Genomic DNA, 15,366 nt, shown 5'->3' on the forward strand with positions numbered 1-15,366 from the left:
CACATGGATTGCGGCGGCAAAGCGTTCGAGAACTCCCGCATTGGTCCTTACAAGCCCCCTCTTTATTATGAGCCTCCGCGTTTTTTTTTTTCAAATTTCCCCTTTGTTTGTGTTGTGACTGATGCTAATGTTGAAACTTGATACTGGCTTTTCACGCATGCTAAAATCTCTTATAGCTGTAAAAGCTAATTGTACCAATGAGGTCTGTTTATGTCTTGGCATGGTAATATCTGGACATACTTGTACATCGAAACGTAGATAAAAATTCTATAATTGTACACATAATTGTAATTGTATATATGAACTACAACGAAAGTTTCTTTCGGTACGATGTCCGGCTCAGCCGATCTGTTGGCCCTCTGTTTGCACCATCCCAGCCTGTAACGCGCGACTTGTGGACGTCCTATACCCTCCTCCGCTCGCGTACCAACAGTGTCAGCAAGCCCGCGCTCTGGGCATGATTCAGACTCGCCAAAAGCTAGCAGCGCGTTGAACAAGGTGCCGCGCGCGACAGGCACCAGACCTCTGCGTCATACCGCTTTATTAGCAATGCGCATCGCGTCTCCCCGCGCCCAGATGCCACACAGCTAGCTCCGCCTCCCCAGTGTCCCCAGCGTCCCGCGCACTGCGACCCTTTTCACTCATGTTGTACACCTGGTTGTCAATGGCGTTAGCTAGCGGCACACCGCTTTAGGCCGATTTTGGCACGCGATTCACACCTGATATTGCGAATGCTCCACTGGCGGGCCGCGCGCTCTCCTGTGCCGGAGCCGGCACGAGCCGCCTGCTCTCACGCCTGCTCAGCCTGTGATGGCACGCGCCTGGCGCCCTCCCGCGCTGCCCCGCCTGGGCAAGAATGTGCAGCGTCCCTGCGTTTGTGAGCCTGGCAGCACCAAAAGCTCATATTGCGTTATGCGCGTCTAACATTGGGCGTAACACTTCCTAATATTTTCTGGATGTAGTCAAACTGAACCAGAGTTCAGGCAAAATGAGCTCTGCACACATTATTAACATGTAAAAGATAAGACGCTTGTCTCTAGCAAGCAAATAAGCATTAATGCATGCCATTAATGCACGTTGCAATGCGTTTTGAAATGTTCGCATTTCAAAATGCGCCCTAAAATTTTAACTTTACCATCATCCACAGCATGGATGATGGACTTTACAACCAAAACTTAAATCTAGCGCCACGAACTTTAATGGCATATTCAGCTGCTCAGCAGTTTGTCTGCTCCAATTGTGCGACGGTGAGTGGCGCAGATGTGCTCCGACGCTCTCGGCGCCGCGCGCACCTCATAGCAGCGGCAGCAGCGCGTGTGGTGACGCACCAGAAGCTCTACTGGAAACACAGTGGCAGCCGGTGCTGGAACCGAACTCGAAGCCTCGCGTCCCAGAGGAGCAGACAGCGAGCAGCTGAAGGCGCTGGAGCCACGGGATGATGGAGCAGCTCAGAGCCGTGAGAAGCTGAGAAGCTGCAGCGCCAGTCAGCGTGCCACAGCCCGCATGGACTCCCGATACGAACTGAAACGGATGAGGATGTGTATGTATCAGGCGCAGCGCCCTACCAGGGTCATCACGTGCAACGGCCGCACTGCGCCACGCGACACGAAGCGGCACTGCGATCCTGCGCTCAGGGTACCCCGCAGATCTCCACTCATCTGCTGCGCTCTGCGAACTGGGAGCGGGATGGTGGCACCCCTGCGCCTCCGCGTGGACTCGCGATGCTCAGTGATGGTCCGTGCTGGTTCTGAGGACTGAGGTGATTTGCCCGGCGGTAGCTGCCGTACCGAGTGCTGGCACCGTGACCCGTCATCGGGCCGTCCCTGCCGCGGACGGGCCGACCACGGGCCCCGGCGCCGGCGGCCGGTAGGACAGCTGCCCTGGCCGGGGCCGCGTCAGCTGATCAGCGGGTGTGAGGGACTCCGTGCCCGGGATGTGGATCTGTGTGTGCTGGAAGTGAGCGCCGTGTCTCGGCCGTGTGTGGACTGGGAGAACGGGATGGTGGTGAAGCGCGCGCCGAGGTGACCGTGGCCGTGCTCGTCACTGCCCTGGCGTGTATCTCTCCGTAGCGCTAGTAGTAGTTTGCAGTTGACGTAGTGCGTACTGTAGCGCCAGTATTTTGTCTCAGTGACAGTCGCCTCGGCCTCCAATAGTTGGGGTCCAATGAGCGATTCTGTGTTATAGATTGCGTACGTCACGCTCGCCGTACCTGGATGCTGATGGCTAGGCCGTTATCAAGCACCTCGTAAGGGACATCCAGAAGGTAAGATGGTGTCGTTTTCTCGGTAAGGAGCTAGTGAACTGGATATTGCAACTCGCCTTTTGTTTGTACATATATATTTATAAACCTCATATTTATTTATCGACCTTACGATGCGCATAATGCGTAATTGCGCAAGTCTATTTTTTATGACTGTTATCCATTGGTAGTTCATGATTGACATTCGTTAGTTAGTCGTTCGCCACAATGGAACGTTGCTTTACATCAATAATGATGCGTGTTTTTCGAAGAGAGAAGACTACGAACAGGCTGAAAGCAAAGACTTCGAACTTAAAGCCCAGGCTTCACTACGCGATTTTCCCCGTGCGATTTTGCGGGATTGCGTAGTCGGCGATAACATACGTACAATGTTACAGCCGAATGACCTTACCTTTCACCTCCTCCACTCTTATCACATATTCTTATCACATTATAAACTTTCACTTCACCCGCCACCATTCACCAACGGTGCTCCCCGCGACTCCCGGAAGCGGCCGGCTATGGATATTGAGGCGACCAAACAATTATAAATGTCATTGTTGATGCGCTGAGTTTGTCGCTAGGAACGCTTTATCGCATTATCGCAAAAAGTTCAGAATTCTGAACTTTTTGGCGATATTGCGTGACATTTCATTCGATAATGCGATTTCCGCAGTGTGTGTGGCTCAGCGCATTCGTCTGCACTAGCTGAACTTTTTCTGGCATCGCATTATCGCAAAATCGCACGGAAAAATCGTGTAGAGGAGCCTGGGCTTTATCTTATTTATGTTAATAAGATGATGAGGGCGGGTAACAGAAGACATCAGCCGGATTGCTGAATGCAGGATTAAATGTTATTAAGTGTAGGGAAGACACGAAGAAACAAGAACTAGCTCCATACCACAGTCCACAGTTGGAGAAGATAGATGATACCATTATGACATAGACAAATTGGCATTTTATAAACTCTCAGTGAGCTGAAGATAGAGATAGGAGTGTGAGGGCACCGATTTGCTTATTTATCCGGTCACTGCCAGTCTTTCCTTGCCATGGTGACGTGCGTATTCTACTCCTAGATTGTAGAATAACCCACATGGTTGCATTGCAACTACTAGGCCTTGCATGCCTATATATAAATGAACTTACAATGTCATGGAGTGGGCATTTTTGTCAATACTTGTATGTGTCAAGATTTTAGCTTCATTGCGTAATCACATAGGCATTTCCTACCCCTTGATGAAAAAGTGTGTCGTCAAAGGCGTCGAAACTGAGCGTAAGAAGTGCGTCGTCACTGATCATAGCAAGCGACTTTTGCGATACCGATGTCACGACTCATGAAAATTGATAAATACCTAATTCAGGCACATAACGATTGTTTTGAAAACAGCCAATTTCATCAAAGTATGGATAACTTTGATGGTATTAGATCGCAATTCGATCATTAGTCTTCAATCCAAGAAACAGTTCGTGTAAACGGACGATAAGTTGACAAGTTAGATACTTTTAAATTTTATTTTGTTTGCTGATGTACTTTTTGGCATTGCAGTGGGCTTGTGGCTGACGCTGGACGTTTCTTGTTGAATATTACATGCTACATGTTTATTGATATTGTGTGTGTTATACCGCTTGGCGAAGTCTTTCGACCAACTGTAATATTATGTATGTTCCCTTGCAAAGTCCTTTGGAAGAGCGTGGTTGGCTTTGATTTGATCTGCTTATTTAACCAATCACCACTTATGCTAACTTAGCCCTTTCCAATTATAAAATGAAACTATACTCTAAGAAACCTCTTACTTGCAGCTCGATGACAGTTGATACAGTTAACTTTGCTTTTGACATGTTAAGAACACCTTAGCGTAGAACGCGTTTCTTTTTTCAATGTATTTCGATGGCGTGTTTTTTTTGTGTATGACGTGTGACCCCTATAGTCCGGACGTTCCCCTGGTCCGTGTGGCGGCGCCGGACGGCCGTCACTGACGCGCCGGTCGCTGGCAGGAGTCGGACGTCGAGTCGCCGCTGCACCTGACGGTGATGGCCGTCTGGATGGACGACGTCGGCATGATGGCCGACATGGAGACCTCCGAGTCGGACGCCGAGAACGCCGACACGTGGGTGTGCGCCGCGCCCAAGTGCCGCACCACCAATAAGGCCAGAAAGTCGCGCTGCGACCACTGCTGGAAGGTGCGCGGACCGGGCGGCGAGTGGGGGGATGCAGGTGGTAGTTTGGGTGGTGGAGGGACACGGGCTGCAGTTCCTATCGGCGAGGACTATAGTTTGGAATTTGTGCTTATAATGCCGGGTAGACGTTATGAGTGCATGATGTATTAAAGAATATGATTGTTACGGTGCGGTAGACTTGCTGGGTGCCCATAAGATGTGATGATGAGGGTAAATTCACCTTTTTTCTCGCCATAATGTGCCACTGTCAACTTCCCGCTATCTCGAACCGCAGCTGAAGACGCGGCATCCTCTTCGTGCTGGAACGGCTGGTGCGATGTTTTTGTCATTATATTGTCTGACGCCGCTCCCCGCGCTCTGCAGATGCGCCCGGACTGGGTGGTCGGTCCCCGACGCAAGCGGCAGCGGCGCCGGCAGCGCGCCGGCCTCTCGGAGAAGATGAGACGCACGACCTCCACGGTCGCCGCGTCCTCGGCGACGGCCAGCGCGAGTCCACAGGACTCTGTGGACACCGGCTTCGGCGGCTCTCAGGACGGGGCCTCGACGACGGCCGACCAGACCTGCATCATCTGCTGTGAAAAGAGCCGCGACGCAGCCATCATTCACGGCCTCACCGGGTGTCAGGTAACGTGCTACACGTGCGCGCGCAAACTGTGGAAAAAGAAAGATCTGTGCCCGTCGTGTCGGCGGAGTATTGAGAAAATCGTGTACTTGCGTTTCGGGTGATGGGGGGTGAGGTGTCGGCTCTGTCGGCGGGACTGCCAGGCGTCGCTCGGCGCCGGCGGAGCACGGCTGAATGGGGTTCTTCTGGCCGCGGAAAGAAGTATTATCTGTGATCGGCAGACCGGCGACTTGAAGGGTGTTCGGCCGGGACTTTGCTGATGTTTAGTTTATAGGTGTCGTGTGTGTACAGCGTGTGTCTTTGGCTGTTCTTGGTTCATTTAGTGGTTGCGTATTGGTTGCTGACAATTTGGGGCTATTCTGGGCTATCATGGCGTGATGCTAATGCTATTTAAGCTAGGTGTGTGAGACAGGTTTCTGGGTAATGTTTCCTTCAACATTGACAAGAGGATGTAAGACGGACTGGCCGCGATGGCAGGTTCAATGTCTATTATACAGAAGCTATTATTCAAATCAATTCTTTATTCATTTACGGGTAGTTTGATCTCTCTCAGAAACCGTTCAGTTTTTCCTACGTTTTTTCAATTGATTTTCCCACAATGCGTCGCCAAGTTACCACTGCGGTTAGAACAGCAGTGATAAGCTTTTTCGTCGGAGTGTTCAAACTGGCACCAGCATCCTTCAAGTCGCCGGTTCTGTCTGATGTGTCGGTTTTGTAAATCCCGCGCCGTCGGCTGTGCTGGGTTGAACGTGCAAACAAAGTTTTAATTCGCTACACGCCGTAGCAGCAAGCTCCTGTTTACTAATTCATGAACATTTTAAATTGATGCTTTTCAATTATAATGTTCATTGATTGACTGATGTGTAATGCCTGTGTAACGGCTACTGACTACAGCATAGCCCTCACCCGCCAAAGATTGAGTCGCGGAAGCACGCTGTTGGTTTTCGGTCAGCTGTAGTCTTACATCAGGAGCTAGGTAGCAACATCAATGGTGCAGATGACGAAAAAAAATTGTGAATAAAGGTAGAAACGTTCCGTATGAGTGACTTGTCGTTAGTGTGAGTGAATTGCAGTCCTCTTCTCTCTGCGTGGTAGGTATTTGTATTTCGACAAACCAGAGAATCGCGCCAAAGCTCTGTTACCAGTCACTCGGAACTCATAGCACAGAGACGCGGGATGCTCAACGCCAAAGATTGAGCCCGCTATTGGCATCACTCTCAACGGGTAAAAAATATGCATTCTGCCAAATGCAGGCTTGTGCCTTTTGTTGCTGCACTGCGTGGAGGTCGATGTCAATGCTGGGCTCAATTTTTGGTGTTGCGTTCCAGCGTCCCCATGCTGTGAGTTCCGAGCGACTGGTAGCAAAGTTTTAGCACTGTTTTCGGTTTTGTCGAGATACAAATGCCTACCGCGCAGTGAGACGAGAGCTACATATGCCTTTGCCTTATATTATATCTAAACAAACTAAAAAAAAATGTAGGCTTCGCACTTGTCATTCAGGTAGTGATTTATGAAAAATCGGAACATGCATGATCGATAAGCTCCGTCCTGTTAAAATTTAAGCCGAACTGCGTATAAAATCAATGGAGTAACATAGATAAAAGTGCACCGATAAACCTAAAGAAAAAAAATGTAGATGATATATGCAGCATCCCTGCCGTGCTGGTGCGTCCGTGGTAGATGTAGTGTAGGTACTAGCGTGGGAATGTAGTGAGATCAGGTATTGGGTAGCGATAAAAATGATAAACTGTCGTATGTACCATTGATGTAGCTGGTTGGCTCGTTTTGTCTGATACATGCGACCGAAAGACGGCACCGTGCTTCATGTGATGGTGAATTGAACGCCGGCCGGCTTGTGAATGTACAGGCGCACGCTGCGCTGCCCAATATCAGCTCACCGAATTGCATCTGTATAGTAATCAGTTGCCATCATTAGCCTAGCATTCACCTTCGTTGTTATTGGATTTGCCTTTTTCGCTGAAGGTTGGGAAGTTAACAGATTCTCCCTGGTGAAGTGGATGCTTCATTAGTTGCTCTGTGTGAAGCTTGTGAAATACCACAAATAACAAACAATACACTCTTCACAGGACTCGCTTGGTTTTTGGGTAGGGGTGTTGCAGTGTGTATACTCGGCTAAGGAAAAACGCATGATATAACGTTTAGGTACCTACAACCTCAGTGAAGATCAGAAACGGGCTTAATTGCACATGGTGGAGGAAAAGATGAGCAGATGATGTGAAGAAGTTGCACGCACACAGTCATCACAATCGACTGCACTGAAGAGGTTACAGTATGAAGGAGGTGCCAGGTACCTACACTTGTTTTATGGTTTGTAAACAGTTGGGAATGCCTTTTATGTCTTCAATTTTTTGACGAGCACTTCAAGGCGCAAATTTGGAAGGGGGAGGTCAATATCACATATGACCAGCGTGTTTGTGAGGCATGTTCTCTGGTTTTTATATTGCGAGCTTTGATAAACGACAAAACACCACACCACGATTAAAAGTTGAAACGCACCGGATGGTGGATTGGGACCGGTAACAATAAACGTTACAACAAACATTTATTTGAGGGCGATAGAGGCTGGACTGTGAAGGTCAGACGGGTCACTCACAACAGATGGCTGACTATGCATAGTCAGCGCGTGGAATGAAGAGCGCATTCGGAGCACGAATTACCTCGCCAGTCCCCGGTCGGATGAGGTCGGCGCCCGAAATGAGGCTGCGGGCACTCGCCCAGCTCGTGATTCGTGACCACTGACCACCAGCTGTTTTTGGTGGGTGCGCCTGCCTGTCTTCGATTCGTGGCCACCAGCCGATTTGGGTGGATGATGTGCCAGTCTTCTGGTTTAAGGACGGACGGCCCTTGGTAGTTAGCTGAATGGGTGCACCTCACACACGGGCCAGTCTTAACGGTGACACCGCGCAGAGTGCAATACACATTACCCAGTACCCACGCACATGGCCGGTGCCGGTGAACCGAGATGAAAATATTGGGGTCACCAGAATGAGGCCATCCCCATCGTTCTATCTCTTTCCAATCGAGAGTTATTGGCAGACCTCAACGGGGCGCGGGTTAAGGGGGGAGGGGGCACTGCCGACTTTTGGTCCCATTGCTTCCAGTTGCAACGCCCATAGGGCTAATATTAAAATGCCAAAATCAAAGAGGGGCACGGTGCCCCGTTGCCCTCCCCGTTCCGCCGCCTATGGCTAGCGCTAGGTAGTCTGTGGACTGCCGACTACGACTACGAGGGCTGTGTCTCGTGCATTGCCGAGGCTGAGGGAGGATCAGAATGAATCTATACATGAGCCTACAGCCATTGATCATCGGAAAATCAGCGCACTGCTGGCTGAATGGGAGGGCAATAGCTGCTATAGGTAAGCGACCGTCCTCGACCACCTCGGCACCGTTAAACTGTCAAAGGCCCGTTCTAACCGTTTCTGAACATCAACAGCCCCTGTGCACAGTGCAGTGGCGGCGGAACACGGCGGAACAACGGGGGGGGGGGGGGGGCACTGCCGACTTTTTGTCCCATTCTTTCCATGCAACGCCAATAGGGCTACCTATGTAAACCCGGCGGCCGCTGGGCCTCCGCGCCACCCGCCGGCCGCTGGGTGGGCATATAGTTGCCCCCCCTTTACTTCTGCGACGCTATCGTCGCAACGCGAAGAGATAGAGAAGCGAAACTTTGCACACACCTTCCTGAATACCTAGCCGAGGTTGTGTCCAAATTTGGTGTCGATCCCATTTGAAATGACGTCACAGTGACGTCATAAGTGAAATTATAGATTTGCGACTCTCATATTCCTCACGATACATCAGATATATGGGACCGAATATAAAGGGTCGATTATTGGTCAGAAACTAGATAGAAGTGTAGTAAGATGTTTTAGGATGACAGCAGGTGCTATCTAGTTCATTTACAGTTGAGTTTCATGCTCAGCGTCATCAGAAACGGTCCATATCGGAAAACGACAAAACTTTATGACGTCACTGTGACGTCATCTTAGGTGCTACAACCACTAAACTTTCCTCAAACATTGCCTAGGTATTCATTTGAAGCTATGCCAAGTTTCACGTTCGTAGCTCATCAGGTTTCGGAGATATTTCACAAAAAGTAAAGGGGGGGCAACTTTATGCCCCCCCCCCCCCCCCCCAGCGGCTCGTGGGTTAAAATGCCAAAATCAAAGTCCAAAGGGGGCACGGTGCCCCGGTGCCCCCCGTTCTGCCGCCTATGCCTCTGCGGGCGCCACCCCCCATCATCACAGCTGGACGTCGGACCGGGACGACCCGCTTCCGCCCGCCTCCCCCAGACGTCTTACCCCTCCCCCTCCCCAGTCCCCTCACGCCCGCCCGCCGCCCGGCACCTGTCCGACTCCGGCCTTGGGCTGACACCTGGCGGCGGCGCGGCGAACCTGGCAGTTCAAACATGGCGCCGCGACGGACGGGAACGCCGCGGAGCAGTTCCGACAGTGAAATTGTCAACAATTTCGATTATTTGCGCCGTGTGGGAGAGTGGCGGAGCGCAGCACGTCGACGGGACAGCGTGCGTACTCTCCGGCGAGAAAAGGTAAGTTAGCAACGCCGCTTTCCTGGTTTCTGCTCAGATTTTCCCCCGGCCTCACCGTGTTGGAGTGCACGCGCTGCAATCTGAATTGGAATCGGGCGGTATTGAGGATTTCATTTCATTGCAAAGAGCTCTGGCTGACACTGGAGCGAATGTCGGGTCGTGCTGCAGCCGCTGCGGTTCTGCAGAGTCGACTGGAGTGCTGTGAGTCATCGACTCACTCCCAGGGGCCAGGGCCGCTCCGGCCTGGCTCCGGCCGCTCTCGTCCCCTCCCCTCCCCGCGCTCCCCGCCCCCTCCCCTTCTCCCTTGCCTACTCGTGTCTCGCGGCCGGTCGCGCCGGTCGGTCACTCACGCGGCGCCCCAGTCTCCACCATTGGCATGTGAGGACCATTATAGAGTTCAGTGGTGAGGACAGATATAAATCGGGGGCGTGGTGTTGGTGGACTAACGCCTCTACCAGTCCAACAGAAAAAAAGCCGCCTGCCGTTTTTTTTTTGCCTAAGGCCGTTTCACATAGTTACGAAGCGGAGCGTAAACGCGATGGGCTTGTAAGCGGATAGGGCTTTATCGTTTACGCTCCGTGCGTGAAATAAAAATTCTGGCAGGCGGCTATTTTTCTATTGGTAAAACTGGCCTCTGGTCCGCATTGGTGATCCCGATTCCGAATTTTAGTCTAAGCTAAAATCCTGTCTGTGGGATGTTAACAGCTTTGACCGTAGGTCAATGTTTTGACCTCTAAACCACGCCTTGAAAAATAACTTGTGGGACACTTACTTCTATGAATCCATTTCACAAGAATTGCCCTAGCCCTATACCTACTACAGAATACAGACTATGGTTCGTTTTTTTTCAGTTGGACCCAGCTGCTCTTTGGGGGGAGGGGGATAGTTTGGTGGAACGGATAATTAACCCGCGCCCCAGTGGCGGTCTCAGCCAACTTCGCCCTAGTGGGGGGGGGGGGGGGGGGGGAGGGAGCATATGGTACCACCCACCTCTAACTCAAAAACTAAGAGCCTAAGAGGGCTAGAAATACGCGATAAAAAGCAGTCGATAGCTCTCAATGCGTACGTTTGAAAGTAGGTATTTCAGTCATTTTTCATCTTAGAGCAATATTGGGGTCACCAGAGGTCATCAAAGGTCAAAATTTGCGAATTGTCATTATATTTGTCAGAAAACATGTCATTATCTCAGGAACTACGATAGCTAGAAAAACGCATGGAAAAGCAATCGATAGTTTTTGAACTCTTCTTATGATAGGGTCATCATCAAAAATGACCTCAGGTCAGCGGTTTAGCCTCCAGAGGGCAGACTCCAAAAATAGCTGTTTTACGAAGTGTATTTCGACAATAACTTTTAACTAAAAATAGCCACGACATTTCTTATGCCAGAATCGTGTTCCTCTCGCCGTGACGCGTCGAATGAACTATAATTTGACCTTAAAAGGTCAACTTGAAAATTTGAACTCAGGTCAAGATCCTGACCTGACCGGAAAAGGTCATGTTGCATATCAGTCGATGCGTCTCGGCAAGACAAACACAATGAGGCCATCACCAGCGTTCTATCTCTTTCCAATTGAGAGTTATTGGTAAAAATATGTGTGTAGCCTCAAATGACCTCGGTCCTCACTCCTCGGGTGACCTTTCTAGAGGCCATCAGCAAAAAAGACATCTTGGTCGTCACGGGTGGTCTAAATCATTGTGATTCTGAAATATTTGGACTGTTCATATGCGTACACATGGATCTAGATGCATTTTCGTTTTTCTCCATTGACTTAAAATGGAAAGGTCCCTCCACTGGCCTGACCTTAGGTCACGGATATAAAAAAATCCGAGATATACAAGTTATAGGCGCCCATAACATCACGCAATCCACCAAGTTTAAAACCTCTCTGACAAACACTGCAGGCTGGACATGATTGCAAACTTTTTTAGGCTTGGTCAGTTAACTTGACCTGGTGACCTGGTCTGACATGACCTGGTGTCAAAAATTTCACACATTTTCCAAAATTAATGTGCAGAAAGCTACGCGCCGCGGTTTTTTCATTCACACGCAAAAAAACGCGACAAGGTGGTAACATGTGGTGCCCCCCCCCCCCCCCCACTGGGGCGAAGGTTAATTTTGATCGTTAGTGGAACGACTGTCAGCGAAAGTTATTGAGAGCGTGGGAAATCGTAGAAAATATACTGGGGCACCATCGAAGTCGAGACCCAAAGACCGGGAATTTAGGTACGTAGTTTAAATGAATCTGACATGTAGGGCAGGCGCGTAACCACGAGTCTGAAGCTACTGGGGACCACATGGAAGGCCGCGAAGACCAAATATTATATTTCAGGTGTCGGATGAGATACGTGGGAAGGGTGGAAAATTGTTAAGAATAAAATCTATCTTTAAAAAGATCTTAAACCTCGCACTGGCAGCGCATTTTTCATAACGCGGCTTGGCAGGCAGGTCAAAGGTCAAATTTCCGGGAAAAGCTATAATCTTCCAAATAACTTAGCCAGTACCTATTGGCGAACCTATGAAAGATAGCCACATGAAACTCTCACGACCGTGTCTTTAAACGAATTAGCAACAAAATGATGTAAAGTTGATTGCATTTCAGTCATTACTGGCGTGACGTATTCCCCGGGAACACGAAAAGTCACGCCCGCTGCCGGCGAGGATGGTCGCCGGCGGAAGTTCATTCTAGGTAATTGACCTTGGTTGACCTTGTAAAGATCAAGGAACAGTTTTGAAGGCATTTAGGGGAAACTGAACCACAGATTCGGGTTCAGGACCTCAAGAAACCCCACTAAACACGGCTCATATTACGGAGGTCAGCGTGTGAACATGCGAGGTCATTACATTGGTTGATCTTAGAAAGGTCAACATACAATGTGTTCCAGTCAAATTCTGACAAATCACACGGAATAGTTTCGTTCTTGTCGATTAGATCACGTCCAGTTACGTTATGTACGATTTTGTCAAAAACGGTCAGAGGTGATACCTATTATGACGTCATAGCTCGGTGACCTGACATGACCCGGAACTGCTTTTTTACCAAAAGTTGAGCAAAGGATGTCCCAGAGCTGTCGAAATTTTCAGCACGATCCGACTGATAGTTCGGCGCGCACCGCAAAAAAAAACTCGGGGGGGGGGGGTCGCATTAACCCCCTCCCCTGCCAGGGCGAGGGTTAAAATGTGTGGCGGCGAGACGCCTTCAAAGCCAAAAAGTCCTTCTCCTTAGCCACCTCAGTGGGCTGCACCTGCACGCGGTCACGGTGCACATGCAGTATATAGCCACTCCGTCCAGACGCCTTTGGCTCATTGTAGACCGCATCCATGTTTTCAGCTTACGCAAGGCACTGAAGCGTCGCTCTGCGGTAGCCGATGCTGCTGGCAACACCGTCAGCTGCCTCAGCAGCTGCTCGACTTGCATGGGAGGAGAGATCAGGCGTCATGACTCAGGCTTTGGAAGACCTCTTTGGCGTGCTTGAGGCACGTGACCTGTCTTCCCGACAGGAACACGCGCAGCTGACTGGACAAGCTGTCCACCTCGAGTTCCTCGGGCCACCATTCTAACGAACTGCGAACTTTGTCCAGGCTTGCTCGGTCTGTTGGGCCAATGAGTAGCTGTTCCAGCTTTTTGGCTATTTAAACAAATTGAGGAGGTCGTCGGTTTTACTGGGGACGGTCCCCAGTAACCCAAAAGTTACTGGGGACCGGTCCCCAGTGTCCCCAGTGGTGGTTACGCGCCTGATGTAGGGTCACACTCATGAGATTCCTGAATACGCCATAATCTTGAAGCTCCAGTCAGTTCAGTAAGGCACGAAACAGCTCGGAATGACGCATGGGAATGACGAACTGGGGGGGGGGGGGGGGCTCGGACTAACTAATTCAACTTGTTCAGCTGTTGAGGGACAGGGTTGTCCTCAAGAACCCAAGGCTATGCCATGTTATGCCCCGCATCCCTGGGCTGTTGTCAATGACTTTAGTTTCCATGGCGTCCGATAGATGTCTCTACCTGTGCCGACTGGGCGAGCTCCCCAGCCAGGTGGCGGTAGGAACCGGGCCTGCCGCGTCCGCCCTCCCCGCCCAGCCCCAGCCGCCAGTTGGCTGTCGGCCTCGGTTCACGTGGTGGGTGTAGTTGCTGTTCTGTGGAGAAAACTGAGCGAGTGAGGCGCTGTGTGCACTGTGCGTGTGATCGGACGGCCTGTGATCCCCATCCCATCTCGCCCCACCCGGCCCCACCCCCAGCGTCCCACCCCACATCTGGTAAGGTCGACCCGCGTGGTGCCATCCTCCGTCTTCGTTTGAATCGGCCGCCACAGCCGCTGTCAGCTCGAAGAGTTGAGAGTCGAGGACAGAGCGAAAGGTGTGACGAGAGCAGAGGTGCATCTTACGCGACCAGAACAGGGGTATCATACGCTCAGTCATAGTATGTAGGTTTTTGGTGGGTTCACGAAATAGTACATGTCTTACCGCAAGGCATTACCACAGCATCTCGCGGTAATGGTCATTGAATCTACTTCGGTAGCGTTTGTGTACGTCGGCGCCTTACCATGCTACGTTTTCATGTATCTATGCGTCCATAAGTTAGGTATACTTGAACTGGGATGCCCTGGTCCGTCGTATTGACATTTACCGGTAACAAATCCGGTGCCTTATAAACATGGCATTTCTAATGGTGTTGTTTTTATTGCATTGCTCTTTGAGGCGTAGTTTCGAGAACATTTCTCAGGATCTCAATCATTTCTCACCATCCCTGCACTGTCATATTCTCGATCTAAGCCCTAATTCATCGTAACTCGTTGCCTTCTCTGGGTGCCACTTGTGGCGCTAGTGAAGGTTTGTATCACTGATGAGAGAATTTCTGTGATTCTTGACGCTCGGTATGGGCTGTGAAGCCCAGGTTCCGAGTTCCGACTGTCCTGGGGCACCTCTGGTCCGTGGGGCGGCAGCTGCCACGCGCGGTCCAACGGTCCACCGTCCGGCGCCGGACCAGCTGTCCGCCCCTCCCCTCCCCGCCCCCCCCCCCTCCCCTGTCCCTCTCCCACGGGCCCGGTGTAGACAGACGGCCAATCTGCCGACTGGGTTAGTAGAGAGCGGGGAACACCAACCGCTTCCACCACCTGCTGCCGAGATCGGCGTGAAAAGGTGTGCTGGGTGTCCAACAACGCCTGCAGCAGCGCCTTTTCTTAACCCGCGCCCCGTAGGGGGGGGGCCGAAACGGCCCCCCCCTGTCCTTTTCGGTCGATATCTCCTAAACGGCTGGAGATATCGCCACCAAACTTTCAGGACCCCTCCGGGCATCAATTTTACACATTGTGACCAAAAATTTTCCCAGAGGCTGTGATAGGTTGGCCACAAATGACGTCAGAGTGACGTCATGTTCTGTCATTTTCGACCGAAAAAAGACCTTCGCGAGAAGACCTGTCAGGCCTACAGCTTTGAAGATACAGAAAAATGATCAAGACACAAAAGGTGTAGAATTGACAGGGCTACAAAACTGCTATCTCGGATTTTTGAAATTTTTGAGTTTTGATCCCCAAAAATCAAAAAAGCATTTTTTGGATATATTAGCCAAAAAATCCAAAAAGTTTTTTGAGTTTCGAAAAAAACGGAATATATGTGATAGTACCTACCGTCTTCTATCTACATACCAAATTTCAGATCGATACCTCGTTTTTTGGCCAAGTTATAGCGAAAAAACTGTTCAAAAATGATGACGTCAAATTTTCAAATTCAATTTTTGGCAATTCTAGAACTCGTAGAGCAAA

At 50.5% G+C, this 15,366-nt stretch overlaps 1 protein-coding gene across 8 annotated transcripts in view; it reads left to right on the plus strand.

Moving 5' to 3' along the window:
- Nucleotides 1-15,366, plus strand: part of LOC122382872 (rhotekin-like) — a 94,543-nt gene that overhangs the window by 22,728 nt on the left and 56,449 nt on the right. For 4 of the 8 annotated variants that reach the window (XM_043368735.1, XM_043368738.1, XM_043368740.1 and 1 more), the window contains exons 7-8: nucleotides 4,235-4,420; nucleotides 4,781-7,128. The exons of 1 other annotated variant lie outside the window; for it this stretch is intronic. In XM_043368735.1, coding sequence (XP_043224670.1) covers nucleotides 4,235-4,420; nucleotides 4,781-5,143 — 549 coding nt within the window. In that variant the 3' untranslated portion in view covers nucleotides 5,144-7,128. Of the gene's footprint in view, nucleotides 1-4,232; nucleotides 4,421-4,780; nucleotides 7,129-9,461; nucleotides 9,610-15,366 lie in introns of those variants that run through there. 3 more of the 8 variants (XM_043368736.1, XM_043368737.1, XM_043368731.1) reach the window with 2 other exon arrangements.

This window comes from Amphibalanus amphitrite, unplaced genomic scaffold, assembly GCF_019059575.1.
Source record: "Amphibalanus amphitrite isolate SeventyFive unplaced genomic scaffold, NRLGWU_Aamphi_draft 000149F_arrow, whole genome shotgun sequence".
Taxonomy (NCBI): Eukaryota; Metazoa; Arthropoda; class Thecostraca; order Balanomorpha; family Balanidae; genus Amphibalanus; species Amphibalanus amphitrite.